General features: G+C 56.0%; 1 protein-coding gene across 5 annotated transcripts; it reads right to left on the reverse strand.

Moving 5' to 3' along the window:
* Window positions 1-2,278: 2,278 nt before the first annotated feature.
* Window positions 2,279-16,812, reverse strand: MAFF (MAF bZIP transcription factor F). Of its 5 annotated transcripts, XM_063623096.1 has the most exons (4): window positions 16,546-16,768; window positions 5,826-5,920; window positions 4,899-4,965; window positions 2,279-4,362 (listed from the first exon to the last, which is right to left on the reverse strand). In XM_063623096.1, the coding sequence occupies exons 3-4, from the start codon at window positions 4,932-4,934 to the stop codon at window positions 3,904-3,906; spliced, it is 495 nt and encodes a 164-aa protein (XP_063479166.1). In that variant the 5' UTR covers window positions 4,935-4,965; window positions 5,826-5,920; window positions 16,546-16,768; the 3' UTR covers window positions 2,279-3,903. The 5 variants fall into 5 exon arrangements, with proteins under 5 accessions (XP_063479166.1, XP_055107790.1, XP_055107791.1 ...); XM_055251815.2 differs by lacking the exons at window positions 5,826-5,920; window positions 16,546-16,768 and adding an exon at window positions 16,775-16,812; XM_055251816.2 differs by lacking the exon at window positions 5,826-5,920.
* Between the last annotated feature and the right edge of the window lie 225 nt (window positions 16,813-17,037).

Here is a 17,037-nt window from a genome sequence, read left to right on the forward strand (position 1 = left end):
TGCCTGTGGGTGAGGTTTTTCCTTCCTCCTCCCTGCCTCCTGCGTTGGGTTTGGGGTGGGTGGAGTGGCTATGGGTAGAGACGGCTTAGGAAACCCTCTCCTTCCTGTGTGTAAGCTTTCAGTGATGGGGGTTCGGATTGATAGGGACCAAGGTCAAGGCCCAGGCCCCCCTTGGACAAAGGGTCTCCCCAACCTCCAGCCAGCTCCCACCCCAGGATGGCCGGGCTGCAGGCGGTCAGTGCTCCTTCCCTGTTTGGTCAACCAGGTCCATGGGGCCCACATGCTGGCAGCCCCGCTCCTGCAGGCATCTCCCAGGATTTCCTGGGATCCCCCTTTCAGACGAGCTTCCTGCGTCTCTGGGACTATCCTCCACCCTGGGACCCTCAGGGCCAGGGACCCTGGGGCAGGGGGCCGCTGGCCCTGGACACAGTGCCTGGCCTCTCTGGTACCGCATGCCTGCTCGGGGCCTGGCTTGCTGCTGACGGGAGCACTCAGGAATGCAGTGTGGGTGGGGGAATTCCCGCCAGCCTCCCGAGGCGGGTAAATAGCCTGCGTCCTCCCGCAGCTTCCTGCTGCCCTTCCCGCAGGCCTGAGCTCAGCATTTCAGGGTCATGGGCTTGGCAGGGAAAGCACTGAGCCCCAACCTGAGAAGGGGAGAAAGCCCCGTGGACGCGGCCTACCTACGCGATCTGGCCCTTTCCCAGACTCAAATCCTGCACCTTCGCCCAACTGGTCCCTTACCCCGCCGGCCCCATACCCAGCCACACAGTTGGCCTCACCTCGGTCTATGCCACTGTAAATGTGTGTTCTGAATGTTAAAACTTGCAGCCCCACAGGTCTCCAGGGTTTTTCACACATAATGCCCCATAGCATCTTCATTTTACGGATGGGTAAACTGAGGCTGTAAGAAACCAAGTAAGTACCAAAGATCCCACAGCTGAGAACAGACACCTAGATTCAAACCCCAATTGCCGTGACCCACAGACCACAGTACACTCCACTCCTTCTTCAAGGTGCCCCAGAAGGGCTGGCAAATTGGGTTGAAATTAGTGAGTTTGAGGCCTAGGACAAGACACAGGGTTATGGTTTAGGCCTGCAGATAGGGGCTGGGGAAGCCACTCTCCCTGCCTTCCTGGGCATTCTGAAACATGGGGAAGATAGTTTCTACTTGGCTGTAGAAAATCAGACCTCAATGTGAAAGTGCTGGAAAAATTACTCTGAAATCTGGGTTTTTTCCTCTCTGGGTGGGACTGTCTGTTCACTAAAGGGATGCCCAGGGAATTTAACCCTAAATTTCTTTTGAGACAGGGTCTCTGTCACCTAGATTGTGCAGTGGTGCAATCATAGCTCACCTCAGCCTCGAACTCCTGGGCTCAACCACACCACCGTGACTGGCTAATTGTTTTCTTTTCTTTTTTCTTTTCTTTTTTTTTTTTGAGATGGAGTCTTGCTCTGTCACCCAGGCTGGAGTGCAGTGGCACAATCTCAGCTTACTGCAACCTCCGCTTCCCGGGTTTAAGCGATTCTGTCGTCTCAACTTCCCAAGTAGCCGGGACTACAGACATGCGCCACCACACTCGGCTATGTGTTTTTTTGTTTTGTTTGTTTTGTTTTTGTATTTTTAGTAGAGACGCGGTTTCACCATGTTGGTCAGGCTGGTCTTGAACTCCTGACCTCAAATGATCCACCTGTCTCGGCCTCCCGAAGTGCTGGGATTACAGGTGTGAGCCACCGTGCCCGGCCTGTTTTCTTTTAAATTTCTTGTAGAGATGGGGGTCTTGCTATGTTGCCCAGGCTGGTCTCAAACTCTTGGCCTCAAGTGATCCTCCCACCTCAGCCTCTTCAGTAGCTGGAACAATAGGCATGTATGTGTACCACCACATGTAGCTAATTATTTTTTATTTTTTGTAGAGATGGGGGTCTCACTATGTTGCCCAGGTTGGTCCTGGACTCCTGGTCTCAAATGATCCTCTTGCTTCAGCCTCCCAGAGTGCTGGGATTACAGGTGTGAGCCACCATGCTCCACCAGAATCCAGTCCTAAATTTCATTGTGCTCATGGCTTTGTCTTCCCAGGAGCTCCTGTGCTCTAAGCAACCAAAAGGAAGCGTGGAAGTTTTCGCACCACTGGTCTCTGTCGCCGTCTCCCCTCCACCTCATACCCTGTGCAATAGCTGGTGATGTGCACTAGCCCTCTCCGCCACCAGAAGCCCCAAGGGGTTGAAAGAACCCCATTTTAGACACCCCTCCCCAAAAAACATAGTCCAGGATACACACTTATTCTCTGTGGAAAAAGAATTTGACTTTATTTAGAAAGTCTACAAAATACAGAAGGCGATAACTCGCTTGCTGTAAGTCAGGAAATAAATAAATTCTAGGAGCCGGGCAGTATTTTTTAACTTTTTTTTTGAGACAGGATTTTGCTGTGTTGCCCAGGCTGGAGTGTAGTTGTGCGATCTCAGCTCACTACAACCTCTGCCTTCTGGACTTAAGTGATCCTCCTGCCTCAGCCTCCCAAGTAGCTGGGACTACAGGCATGAGCCACCACGCATGGCTAATTTTTGTATTTTTTGTAGAGACGGGGTTTCACCATGTTGTCCAGGCTGGTCTCAAACTCCTGGACTCAAGCGATCCCCCTCCTTGGCCTCCCAAAGTGCTGGGATTACAGATGTGAGCCACCGCGCCCGGCTTAAACATTTTTTGTTGTTGCTCTCCGGCTTTCCCTAAATATAAGATAAAATGTGATTTATTTGCAGATATAAAATATAAAGTCCAGCTCAGGGCCATACGCCACTTTTCCCAGGGAGCAGGAGCTTGGGCTCTGGCTGGGGAGAATAACTTAGATCCGTGCAATAAATAAACAGTGGGGAGGGGCAGTGTGGACAGTGTTGGGGGAGGGACTGAGGCTGGGCTTCCCAGGAGAATGACAATCAAAGGCAGGGGTCAGCCCCCACCCCACAGTGGACACTGACAGGGGTTGAGGTGGGACCCTTCTTCTTAAGACCCCACTCCAGACTGTAGTAGGACTGCAGGGTCTGTCTCCTTGTCTCCCTATTTGCCACAGCAGTCCATGGCCCCCTTTCTCTGACTGGCCAGCCCCCGGACACCCTGGCTGCGGGGACAGCCTAGGGCTGAGCCACGCCAGCTCCTTCCCACTCTTCCATCCATGTCACCTTCTCTCTCCCTCTGCTTCTCTCCCCCTCCCTTGCAGAGAGCGGTCTCCCAGGCCAGGGAGGCCCTCCCACCACGTTTCTGAGTCCCTGTCCACTGTCCCCCTGAAAACCATGGCTGGAATCTTAGGGCAGCAGTGAGGAAACCCAGGTTTTGGTCCCAACACAACCACTAAGTGAAATGTGACCTCAGGCCTGTTTCCCCATCTGTGAACTGGGTTTCACTAGTCTTCCCACCCACTCTTTTAGTTTCGGAAGGCCAGGCACCCCCAGGCCCAACCAGAGGCGGGGGCATCTCTTCAGTGCAATTTCTCAGCAGGACGGCCCTGTAAGTCAGACAGCCAAACCTAGCTCTGAATCCTGGAAGGGTTTGGAGGGCATATTGGCACAATCAGAGCAGTTTCCAAGATGAGGGGTGCCCTCTTCTCCCCCAACAGCTGTTCTCTAAGCCGGCTCTATATCTCTCAATCTAAAAAGGCTAAACTTTCAGCCAAGGGCGATCCCAGATCCAGACCTCTGCCCCGTCCCCAACCTACCAAAGTTCCCCTTCCCAGGGTCATTCGGTCCCAGTTTTGGGGGCTGCAAGAGGAAGACAGGGCCCACGGAGGGAATGTGTGTGCACCAAGGGGCCAGTGCTGCAGAGAAATGGGACCTGGGCACAGAGGCGGTGCTCAGGCACTTTGGGGAGGGAGCTGGGGCCGGAGGGGCGTGGCTGAGGCATGGCGGGGGCGGGCACTAGGAGCAGGAGGCCGGGCCGTGGGCGGGGCCCGGGCCGGGGGCGGGGCCAGACCCCGAGCCCGGGGTGGACTTGACGATGGTGATGACGCTCGCCGGCGCCACGAGCGTGGCGGGCCCGCGGGCGGCGGCCACGGAGCGCGCGAAGCCCTGCAGCGCCTCGCACTTGCCGCGCAGGGCGTCGAGCTCCAGGCGCATGGCGGCGTTCTCGCGCGCCAGCTTGTCCACCTCTCGCTCCAGCTCCGACTTCTGCTTCTGCAGCTCCTCCTTCTGGCACACGCGCTTCACGCGGCAGCTGGCGGCGTAGCCACGGTTTTTGAGTGTGCGGCGCCGCTGCTTAAGCCGTGTCACCTCCTCGGCGGAGAGCCCGCGCAGGTGCCGGTTCAGCTCGCGCACCGACAGCCCCATCAGCGCCTCGTCCGACAGGTGAGGCGTGTTCTCGCTCAGCTCTCGCTTGATCTGAGGGCATGAGGAAACTGAGGCCCAGGGACTGGGGACGGGCCCCCCCCAACCCCGCTCCACCCCCGGTGTTCCTCTTTCACCGCCTTAGCCGTGGAGGTGGTGGCTGGACTTGATCCAAAACCCCGAAGGGGAGCAGGAATCCGGGAAGGGGAAACCGGGCCAGACTAGGATCGGGACACAAAAGGAGGCCACCCCGGGGCTCAGCCTGAATTCTAACCTAGCGCCAAGCCTTGGACTCAGCCAGAGAAACCCAGGCCGGAAAGCACCTTTGAATGCCCCAGGGGACATTGACCCAATGGGGAAGGAGGCCTGGAGAGGGAAGTGACCTACCCCGGGGACATGCAGCCTGTGACCAGAGCCCAGGCCTCCTGGTCCCAGCCCGTGGCTGTGGCCCTTCCCTTTGGCATCATGAAGGCCTGGTGCCTGCTGAGCCACCCAGGGGATTCCAGGAAAGAAGGGGAAGTTGGGATGAGGAGGCTCTGCATGGGCAGGGAGGGAGGGCTTCACTGGGTTGACAGAGGCTGCCTCCTCACCTTTAGAGCTTTGCTGGATAGGGGATCCACAGACATGTTTGCAGAAGGTGCCCTCTGGGCTGCAGACCTAGGGTAGAAAGGAGGTCAAAGTCACTGTTTTGTTTTTGTTCTCCCCTTAGAATAAAATCCAAACCCACTACCTTGCCATTCAAGGCCTCTGCTATCTTAGAACTGATTCATACCTGCCACCTTCCTCTCTCCACAGTGGTCCACAGGCCTCCTTGAATGGCTCCTTCCAGCCTTGGAAGCTGTGCACACGCTGTTCTCTTTACTGTTAGCCCCCCATGGTGACTCCTCATCATTTAGGTCTTTGCCCAATGTCACCTCCTCAAGAGGTCCTCTTTGACCATTCTGGCTAAACGCCTCTTTCTGTCACATCACATAACCCCGCCTATTAACCCTTGTAGCAGTCACCTCTTCTGCATTTCTCATGCTTGGTTCCTCATCTATGATTTGTTTCTCCTTCCCACTCCTCCTCCACCAAAACGGAAGCCCATGAAGGCAGAGGCCTTGCCTGTCTCACCACAGCATCAATATGCCTAAATCAGTGCCTGGTATATAGTAGATGATTCAGTAAGTGTGCACCAAATGAATAGATGTCCCTCTCCTGACCATTCTTCCACATGCGGCTTGGATATGTGCCTTTGATTTGATTTTTCAGAACTTTTCTTTTTCTTTCTCTTTCTTTTTTTTTTTTTTGAGACAGAGTCTCACTCTGTCACCCAGGCTGGAGTGCAGTGGCGCGATCTCGGCTCACTGCAACCTCCGCCTCCCGGGTTCAAGCGATTCTCCTGCCTCAGCCTCCCAAGTAGCTGGGATTACAGGTGCCTGCCACCACGCCCAGCTAATTTTTTGTATTTTTAGTTTATTTTTATTTTTAGAGACAGGGTTTCGCCATGTTGGCCAGGCTGGTTTTGAACTACTGACCTCAGGTGATCCACCCGCCTCGGCCTCCCAAAGTGCTGGACAGGTGTGAGCCACTGTGCCCGGCCGACTTTTCAGAACTTTTCTTAAAGTATAACCTACATACAGAAAAGTACACACAGCATATGTGCACCAGTAAATGCCTTTTCACAAAGCCCATCCGGTACCCCGTAAGATACAACATCAGCCAGTCCCCTCTCTCCCCAGGCCTCCTTCATCTAGACCTCTGTTTTGGGAAGGTTTTCCCAACCGCCTGGGGGCTGCCCCACACTAACTCAGCATGCCATAGGCAGGTGGGGCAGCCATCCCTAGACCATTGAGGGCCTCTCATCTCCTAATCCCCCCTCCCACAAGCCTGACAGCCGCATGCTCCTTCAACAACTATTTATTGAGCTCTTTGCCAAACATGTACTTGGTAATGGGGAGAAAAAGGTGAATAAAACTCGTAGAGGGTCAGTGGTCATTGCTCTGGGCTGGAGAAGGGGACCATCTCCCAAAGGCCCCTTTAAAGCAGCAGTCCTCTGTGTCCCTAGCTGATAGGATCTACTTTGCCATTCCTCTCAGGTTCTCATGGCAGAGAACCTGAGTTTTCTCATCTGTCTCCAAGGGGAGGGGGCAGTGATAAGCCAAGGAAAATAAAGGAAGATAGGCTGGGCGCGGTGGCTCATGCCTATAATCCCAGCACTTTAGGAGGCTGAGGTGGGCAGATCACCTGAGTTCAGGAGTTCGAGACCAGCCTGGCCAACATGGCGAAACCCCGTCTCTACCAAAAATACAAAAATTAGCCAGGCGTGGTGGTGCACGCCTGTAGTCCCAGCTATTCGAGAGGCTGAGGCAGGAGAATTGCTTAAACCTGGGAGGTGGAGGTCACAGTGAGCCGAGATTGCGCCACTGCACTCCAGCCTGGGAGCCTGAGTGACAGAGTGAGACTCCATCTCAAAATAAATAAATAAATAAATAAAAAGAAAACAAAGGAAGATGCTCTGTGATCTGAGCTGTAGCATCCTATAAACACGTGCCGTATCGGAAAGAGCATTACTCAGTTTGGTGGACAGCAGAGGGCAAAAGCCGGGTCCAAGCCCTGGTTCCTTGAGCTGTCTGCAGGGTTGACCTCACAGGTCGGCTCAGCCTCTGACACATTCTGGCAGGACCGGGGTGTCTCCCGGGGACAAGGTGCAGAAATGGAAAGCACATGGACCTTGGTGCCAGATACACCTGGGGCCTTTTGGGGGTGGTCTCGCTCTCTAGTTGTGTGGTTCTGATAGGTCAGCCACCCTTTCTGTGCCTCACTTTCCCCCTGGGTGACACAGGTAGCTGTGTTAAGTCAGCTCATGTCATGCCTCTGTCAGGACCTTCCCACAGCTCACTGGAGTAAAGCCAGAGTCGTCACCATGGCCCACAAAGTGCTGCAGAAAGTGATCCCCAGTGGCCGGGCGCGGTGGCTCACGCCTGTAATCCCAGCACTTTGGCAGGCCAAGGCGGGTGGATCATGAGGTCAGGAGATCGAAACCAGCCTGGCCAACATGGTGAAACCCCAGCTCTACTAAAAATATGAAAATTAGCCGGGCGTGGTGGCACGCGCCTGTTGTCCCAGCTACTTGGGAGGCTGAGGCAAAAGAATTGCTTGAACCCGGGAGGTGGAGGTTGCAGTGAGCCAAGATTGCGCCACTGCACTCCAGCCTGGGTGAGAGTGAGACTCCGTCTGGAAAAAAAAAAAAAAAAAAGAAAGTGCTCCCCAGCATCCCTCTCCCACCTCAGCCCTACTTGGCTTCCTTTTGTTTCCCCTGCCTCAGCCACACCCGCCGTTCCTCAACACAGGATGCATGCTCCTCTCCAGGGCCTTTGCACTGGCTGGTCCCTCTGCTGGCATTTTTGTTTTGTTTTTGTTTTTGTTTTTTATACAGGGTCTCACTCACTCTGTTACAGGCTGGAGTGCAGTGACACGATCACAGCTTATTGCAGCCTCAAATTTCCAGGCTCAAGTGGTCCTCCTACCTCAGCCTCCCTAGTAGCTGGAACTATAGGTGTATGCTACCACGCCTGGCCAATTTTTGTACTTTTTGTACAGACAGAGTTTCATCATGTTGCCCAGGCTGGTCTTGAACTCCTTGGCTCAAGCGATCCGCCTGCCTCTGCCTCCCAAAGTGTTGGGATTATAGGCATGAGCCACCACGCATGGCCTCTGCTGGCATCCTTGTTCCCTAGATATCCACAAAGTTTGCTCCATCACCTCCTGAGGTCTCTTCAAATCTCATGTTCACTCAGTTTAGAATTTGCAACCCCTGATACACACACACACACACGCACACACACACACACACTTCCTGTGTCCCTTCCCCACCTCAGGTTTCTCCATGTGTAATTATCATCACTCACATATATGGTGGGTATTTGTTCAGTGTCTGTCCCTCCCAGCCCCCTGATTAGAATGCCAGCTCCATGAGGGCAGAGCTTGTACCTAATTCACCATGGCCTCCCCCATGCCTAGAACAGCGCCTGGCACCTCGCAGATGCTCAAGGAATCCTTGCTGAGTTCTCAGTGTGACTCAGGCCGAGGTGGGGACAGTCCAGGGCTTCTTAGGAAACTCCCCAGCCCCTCCCGGCCCACACAGTCAGGGGGTCTGGCAGCTCAGAGGGAAGGAAGGAGTGGGACAGAAGGAAGTTGGTGCTTGCAGAGATCCCCTGACAGGGGCAGCCACTGTGGCCCTTAAGCAGGAGAGTCTTAGGAGTCACCCAGGTTTCGCTGGGGATAGCTGGGTGGACCCAGAGTGCCAGGTCAGGACCCAGGCAGCTTTAGACCCCTGTGCGGATCCACGGTGAAGACCAGTGGCTTCATGGGGTGACCCCTGAGCTGCAACCTCCACTGCTGAACATGCCGGCTTAGCCTGGGCTCTGACCTCAGTTTCCCTGCCTAGCACTCCAAATCCTAGGGGGCTCAGGCCCTGGCTGCCCACCTAGCTCTCCTTGGGGGCCTCTGTGCACTCCCATCCTACCTGGAAAAGTCATATGAGATCTGCTGGCTACCCTGACCTTTCAGACACTATCTGGAGACGTTTACATGTCAACCTCACTGATCCTACCCTTCAATGCAGGCCTTTTTTTTTTTTTCTTTTTTCTTTTTTTTTTTTTTTTGAGATGGAGTCTTGCTCTGTCGCCCAGGCTGGAGTGCAGTGACAGGATCTTAGCTCACTGCAACCTCCGCCTCCTGGGTTCAAGCGATTCGCTCTGCCTCAGCCTCCTGAATAGCTGGGACTACAGGTGCCCACCACCATGCCCAGCTAATTTTTGTATTTTTAGTAGAGACAGAGTTTCACCATATTGGTCAGGCTGGTCTCGAACTCTTAACCTCAGGCGATCCATCTACCTCGGCCTCCTGAAGTGCCAGGATTACAGGTGTGAGCCACCACGCCCAACCCAATGCAGGCCTCTTAAGTGGTCACCGTCACCGCCCTACACACACCTGGGGAGGTCCCAGCACGCCTCCCTGCTGGCCTCAGCTCATCCCCACACAGCAGCCAGACAATCTTTGCACCACGTGAATCTGACCATGCTACCAGCCAGATTAAAACCTTCCATGGTTGGGCTGGGCGCGGTGGCTTATGCCTATAATCCCAGCACTTTAGGAGGCTGAGGCGGGCGGATCACAAGGTAAGGAGATTGAGACCATCCTGGCTAACATGGTGAAACTCTGTCTCTACTAAAAAATACAAAAAAAGTTAGCCGGGCGTGGTGGCAGGCACCTGTAGTCCCAGCTCTCAGGAGGCTGAGGCAGGAGAATGGCGTGAACCTGGGAGGCGGAGCATGCAGTGAGCCGAGATCACGCCACTGCACTCCAGCCTGGGCAACAGAGTGATACTCCGTCTCAAAAACAAACAAACAAAAACAAACAAGCAAAAAAAAACCTTCCATGGTTCCCTACTATCCTAAGGACGGAGTCCAGACCCACCCTCACAGCACCCCAGGCCCTGTGTGTCCAGCCCCACGCCCATTTCCCACCACTGCCACCTCCACTCTGTGCTCCAGCCACACAGAATTTCTTTCACTTCCTCCCACCCGCGCTTTCTTGCCTCTGAGCCACCTCCCACCCCATGACATTTCTCTCCCCTCACTCCCCTCTACTTTGTTTGGCAGACTCCTACTCATCCTTCTGCCCTGGGTATAGACGTCTCCTCCTCCTCCAGGAAGCCCTCCCTGATCCCTAGGACTTGTTAGGCACCCCCACCCCTGTGTATAATGGGTTGTATTTCCTTGCTGTCTCTCCACCAGACAGAGAGAGGCTGAGTCAGCTCTGGGTGCTTGAGGCCACCCATCTCAAGACCTGGCAGGGAGCAGGAACTGGGGAAGGGGGGATGGGCAGAGTCTCTGACGCCATCACCCAGCTTGTCACTGTCCAAACCAAGTTCCAGGCCGAAACGTATTTCAGTACCTCCTGGCCCTGTCTCTAATTCTTCCTCCTCTCCAGCTGCTTCCTTGGGCCTGTTGGCAGAGACAGTACAGACGCTAGGCGAATGGGAAGAGAGCAGGAGGGGATCCCATCCACGTGACTTTGGGCCCAAGGGCGGGGTGTGGGAAACAGGGAAAGGAGGACTGGATTGGGAGTCAAGCTTGCGTTTAAGTCCCATCTCTGTTTTCTCAGGCTGTGTGACTTGGGGTGAGCCGCTCCATCTCTCTGAGTCTCCACTTTCCCATCTAAAGGATCAGAACAATACCTGCCTCGCAGGGTTTTGGTGGAATCAAGTGGTATATACACTGTAGAGGTCTGTGAGCACCTGGGAGGTTAGAATTGCTGTCTGTCCAGGAGGGGTCAGGCCTGTAGCCAGCACTGGGGTCTCACTCTGATTCAGCATCTCCCAGCTGGCTGGGGTCACACAGGGAACTGCAGGAAAGGCCCTTAGAGGCCATCAGGTCCTGCCTCCTCACTTTACCCAAGGGGAGGTAGAGACCCAGAGAGGGGCATCACTTGCCTGAAGTCACACAACAGGTGTGAATGAATATCTGCAAAGGCCCAGGACTGAAACCTGGTCCCTTCACACCATCACCTCCCTGGTTCCCCCAACCCTGAGGTAATGCGCAGAGAGGGCAACAGAGTAGTCCACGCTCATACAGCCAGCATGGGGTAGAATTCAGCCTGAGAGTTCAAGACCAACCTGGGCAAGGTGGCTAGACTCCATCTCCAAAAAATAAGATTAGCCGGGTGCAGTGGTGCACACCTGTAGTCCCAGCTACTCAGGAGGCTGAGGCAGGAGGAACCCTTGAGCCCAGGAATTCAAGGCGGCAGTGAGCTGTGATCCTGCCACTGCACTCCCTGGGTGACAAAGCAAGACCTCACCTCTTAGAAAAAAAAAAATTAGCTGGGCGTGGTGGTGGGTACCTGTAGTCCCAGCTACTGGGGAGGCTGAGGCAGGAGAATGGCGTGAATCCGCAGATGGAGCTTGCAGTGAGCCGAGATCGCGCCACTGCACTCCAGCCTGGGTGATAGAGCGAGACTCCGTTTCAAAAAAAAAAAAAAAAAAAAAAAAGATGGCCAAGCAAGGTGGCTCACGCCTGTAATCCAGCACTTTTGGAGGCCGAGGTGGGCGGATCATGAGGTCAGGAGATTGAGACCATCCTGGCTAACACGGTGAAACCCCGTCTCTACTAAAAATACAAAAAATTAGCTGGGCCTGGTGGCACACACCTGTAGTCCCAGCTACTCGGGAGGCTGAGGCAGGAGAATCACTTAGACCCTGGGAGGCAGAGGTTGCAGTGAGCCGAGATTACGCCACTGCACTCCAGCCTGGGCGACAGAGCAAGACTCCGTCTCAAAAAAAAAAAAAAAATAATAATAATAATAATAATAGAATTCAGGCCTGAGTCCACATGGAGCCACACACCTCCTCCCTGTGTGGCCCTGGCAGGGCGACCTCCCTGGGCCCTGTTTCCCTAGCCCTGTGAAGATGAAGCTGGACTTGCCAGTTTCCAAGGCCACCCCGGCTCTGATTCTCCAGGATTTGTGTTGGGCCCGCTAGGGATATGATTTGCAAGTTACAGCTAAGTATCCAGGCCCCCTTGCCAGCCGTTTGGGGAGCTGGCACATGCAGTGATGCTTAGGCCACCTGAGCTACACAGAAAGACCCAATGGGAGAAGGGAAGCCTCTCCCCACGCAAGTTAATCAACTGCCCATTGGGTGCTGCGGCTGATACAGAACCTCAGAGGCACAGTCTGGCCTCATGCACAAGTCATTTTTCCTGAGTCCTGGATTCCTTGCTAAGTGGGAATGATCATAATAGTCTTAGTGTGTAGAATATAAGAGGCTTAGGCAAGGCCAGGTGTGGTGGCTCACGCCTGTAATCCCAGCACTTTGGGAGGCAAAGGTGGGCAGATCATCTGAGGCCAGGAGTTCAAGAACAGCCTGGCCAACATGGCGAAATCCTGTCTGTACTAAAAAAAAAAAAAAAAAGGCAAAAATTAGCCGGGTGTGGTGGCGCACACCTATAGTCCCAGCTGCTTGGGAGGCTGAGGCAGGAGAATCGCATGAACCCGGGAGGTAGAGGTTTCAGTGAGCTGAGAACAAGCCACTGGCAACAGAGCGAGACTCCATCAAAAAATAAAAAAAAAAAGAGGCGTAGGCAAGAAAGATCACCTCATCTCACCATCACCCCACTATCCATAAGCAACAGAGACACCACTAACCACACACAGCACCGATTCCCAGTGAGGCAGGCCACAGCCCCTGAGTCTTTCTCAGCACAGAACTGTTTTCTCCTGAGCTTGGACACAGCCTAGAATCCTCAACACTGCCTCCAGACCAGGCCCGAGAGATGGAACCATCAGCCATTACCTACCCTTGATAATAGCGGAAGCTGGCTGTGATTGTAAATACCCTCAGGTGCTAGGAAGGTTTTGAACCTGCTCTACCCCCACTCCTCCATGCCCTCCTGTCCGAGCCTCAGCCCCCTCAACCGCATCCTGGATGTCAGCCGAGGCACCCACGTTTGCCCAGGAATGTCCTAGCTCAGCAAAGTCAGGCAATCACAGAGGGAAAGTCACAAGAAGGGGGAACTTTCTGGTAACCTCAGGCTTTCCGCTGCCAACCCCAGGCCAGGGGCTGCCAAGGGGCCTGGGTCCTCTGCCTTTGCCAGGCTGGCTGACCCTGGGCCTGAGAAATAGTAGCTGATCCAATCCCCTGTTCAGCACCTGAGGCAACCAAGCCACTGTTTGGTAGCAGTGGCGGACTGGAACCCAGGGGTCCTCTCTCTTCTATGCCGGCCACCACCACCTCTCCCTGGCTTCTTCCCTTGGAAGCCAGCAGAGCTGATCTCCAGGGTCTGCAGGTTCATGACGTCTTCTGGAGGCATAAGGAGAGAGGTGACTCTTGAGGGACTGAGAACTGCCTTGTCCAGTCAGCAGCCACAACCCTCCAACGTCCCCCTCCCTGGCCCCACCAGTCCACTCCAGAGACGTCCTGTAGAAGGCCCACCCGCTGGCATGGGCTCCTTTCTGGCTGCTGAGCCATTCTGCTCGCTCTGTGAGGACAGAGGGAAAAAATGTGTTTTCGTAGCTCTTGGCAGCCAGCACTGCTGGAGCCTCCTCCCTGCTGGAAGGGGAGCAAGGCTAGAAGAACCAAGCACCACAGAGAAGCAACAGCCTGGGGTTCCAGCCCCAGTTCAGGCACCCTCTCACACTCGCTGTGTGGCTTCAGGTATGGCACTCCCTCTCTCTGGGCCTCGGTTTTCCCAATACGCCAAACCTCCTCTGAGCCTAACCTTTCAACAATGACTGTCTCCAGTTTAGAGTTTCAGATTCTGGCCCAGAGCTCCAAGACCACCAGCAGAATGGAGGTAGGGAAAGGAAAGCGGTGAAGGCTTCCTGGAGGTGGGGGCATGAGACGCATATCAGACTATCAGACTAGCCCTCTTCTCCACCTGGCCAGCCACAGACCACTTCCTCTTTCATCTGGACCATGACCACAGCCGCCTGCTCACCAGCCTCTTGCCTTACCCTCCGTCTCCAATCCCCATCATTGATCCTCCCCCAAGAGCTGTCAGAGGAATCACTACTGACACAAACCCACGAGCCTGTCCGTGCTTGGCCCATTTCAAAACCCTGCAATGCCAGCCTCCCCGCAAGCCAACACAGTAGGGTCCTCAGGCCTCAACCATATTCCTGTCCACTCTCTCCCAGGATCATATGCTAACAAATGAATGAACAGACAGCAAATTCTACTACCCCTGAATGTTTCCCAAAGGGACAAGCGGGCAGTGCATGCCTGTGTGTGTGAGGGAGGAAGTTGCCTGAGTCCTGAAGGATCTGCTCCCTTTTGGAAGACTGCTTCAAGATTCCTCCAGCCCCTGCCCTGGCTTCCTGTTTCTCTGGGGTTCCCAGGCCTTTTTCTCCATGTGTTGTGGAGCTCTTCGAGGACAGGGATCCAGGGCTCATTCATTCAATCAGCAAACATCCAAGAAGCACCTACTATGTTCCAGGCTCTGTGCTGGGCCCTGGAGACCCTGAAGTGAATCACAGCTCCTGCCTTCAAGGGCTTCACAGACAACCACCACTCTGTCAGACTCAGCACACTAGTCACTTCCCCAGGGAAGCCTTCCTTGATTGCCCTGGCTAAGTCAGAGCACTGTTATGTACCTTCAAACCACAGTGACTTCTCCCTCACATCACCCATCTCAGCTGTGTTTTGCATTTACTTTTGTGGATCTTTTTTCAACTTTGTGTCTGCTGCTGAGCTGTAAGCTCCCAGAGGGCAGTCTCTGGATCTGGTCTGTTCATCTCATCCCTGGCATCTGGTCCAGGACAAGGGCCCAATGGCAATGCAGGGCCCAGGGGTGATTCAATGGGAAGTTAAACCTCTCAATGCTAACTTTCCATCTGGGACTGAGTCAACCAGCCACTTCCCCTCATCCCCTGACCCCAGGCCCTACTTTGGAATGTTTCCTGCCCAGCTTTGAGGGTGGGCCTGTCTTGTTCCTGTGCTCCTGGCCCCAACCCCCCTGACTCAAACCCCACCTACTCTTGGGTACCCCCAGCTCCTGGCATGGGGCTGTCAGCTTTGCTTTCTCTTCCACAATTCGCCTGGAAAATACGCTGTCTGCAGAGACTTCCAGAGCTTCCCCCTTCTACCCACCATCCTGCCATCCTGGCTGTTACCTAGTTCCAGCGGTAGATGGGAACACTGAGGGTCCTGGCTGCTGTAGCAGAGCTCACCCAGGGTTCAAAGATCCAAAGTCAAAGGATCATTGGTTCCTCACCCTAGCAAGTTCAATTGCCCCCCTCCCAGGATTCCATAGCCCGTGGGTGGGTGGAGGGGGAAGGTGGATTAAGACCAAGGAATCTCTAGCCCCCAGCCCATCCTGCAGGCAGCTACGACAAACAGGTGCTTTCTGCAGGGCTATTGGGTGAGTGGGTGGGTGGCGGCTAGGTCAGGCCCCACCCCTCACTCATTAATCCTTCGTGCAGTCAGAGGCCTATCCCCACTGCCTGCTGACCCTGCCTGGCCCAGGGTGAGGACTCGGGGTCTGTCGGCTGGTTCAGAGCCTCAGCTACCTTCCGGCGTCCAGCTGTAGGTCAGTCTAGTCTCACTAGTCCCACTTGTGAACTGAAACTACCAGGAGGGCGGAAACCGGCTCCGCCCCATCCTCCACGACCTAGCAGGTACAGCCTCCAGAACCTGGACTAGCTAGAAAACCTGTGGTCCTCTCCCTGCCCCGCACCTTTGCAGTCAAGGTTTTCTGGCCCTTCCTGTTCTCATGGGACTGAGGGGATGGGCAACCCTGGGGACGAACGAGAGTCCCTTGGTTCTTCCCCCAGGAAGCCCCAAAATCTGGGGACAAGAACCTGGGCTCCAACTCACTTTGTTACCAGATTCACCGGGGTGCCCGGCGGGTGTGGCTCACACCCCTCACTCCTAGCTCAGCTGGGTGGGGTCTTTGATACCTTGGCCCCACCCTGTGGCTGCGGGCGCCGGCTCGGGGCGGGAGACAAACACTGGGGTCACGTGGCGGAGGCCCTGGGAAACTCCGGGGAGAGCGGGGGACGGACAGCCCTGGGTATAGGACTGGGGCGGCCCGGGCCAGCATTCCCAGACCCCGTGCGAAGACGCACGGGTCCTCTTCCTTCGCTCGGGTCCTTGTTCCGCGTTTACTCCGGTGGCCGGCCCAGGGCACGCCCTCTCTGAGGTACACACTGCTGGTGTACAGGCCCCAGGGAGCGCGCGCGCGGACACGCACACACAAGCACAACAGACGCACACACGCCCCCCGAGGTACACAGCGCACGCACGCACCGGGCAGGATACCCAGGCCGCCTGCCAGGGAACACACGCCCGCCCGCCTGCCCTCGGACGTAAACAAACCGCGCACGCACCGCCCGCGGGCGCCGGGCCAGGGCCTGTTCCCACCGAGTCACGTAGGAGCACAGCGCCCCCGCCCCCGCCGGGCGGACGCGGAGATTGCCAGCCTGCGCTGCCCCTTCCTCCCGGCGCCGCCGCCTACCCGCCCGCGCCCCGGGAAGGGGCCCCGTCTCCACCCCCACTCCGCCGAGATGGCCTCGGCCCCGTCCTCGCAGTCCCCGGGACGGCCGCTCCCTTCTCCCCGCCCCGAGCCGTCCGGGCGATGGAGCCCCGGGAGCCCCGACGGATCGGGCCCGGGCGCCCACCCCAGGCGCGTCCCAGGGCGCAGAAACCCTGCCGCCTTGGGGTCCCGCGCACCGTCCTCCTGGCCCCGCGTTCCTCACCCGCTTCTGGGCCCGCTTGGCCCGGCGCGCTCGCACGCGCGCGTCTCGCCGCTGTCCCGGCTGCTGTCCCGGCCCGCGCTCTGGTCAGTCCCCCCTCCGCTCTGAGCCGCAGATCGCTCTGAACCGGGCGCCCGGGAGCGCTGCGCTGAGTTTTGTTGTGGGGCGGGCGGCGCAGGGGGCCGAGGCCGCGCGGAGTTGTAAGGCGAGCTTCCCGGAATTACTCACTCACAGGATTCCTTTCATTCATAAAAACCCAGTCATGCGGTGACGTCACCGTCCCGGCCGCCCTCCGGCCAGGAGCGGCCGCTGGGTCCCTCGGCCCCGCCCCCGTATGACCCCGCCCCCTGGAAGCCCCGCCCCCGGGGCTGCCGCGATTCTCTGCCTGGTTCCAGGGCTCGCTGGGTGCGTTCACGTGACACCTCGCGAGAGCCCCGTGGGTGTAGGTGTCATTGGCTCATTTTACAGGTAGTGGTCCTGGCCCTCTTCTTTCGA

The sequence above is a fragment of the Symphalangus syndactylus genome, chromosome 18, assembly GCF_028878055.3.
Source record: "Symphalangus syndactylus isolate Jambi chromosome 18, NHGRI_mSymSyn1-v2.1_pri, whole genome shotgun sequence".
NCBI classification, from domain to species: domain Eukaryota; kingdom Metazoa; phylum Chordata; class Mammalia; order Primates; family Hylobatidae; genus Symphalangus; species Symphalangus syndactylus.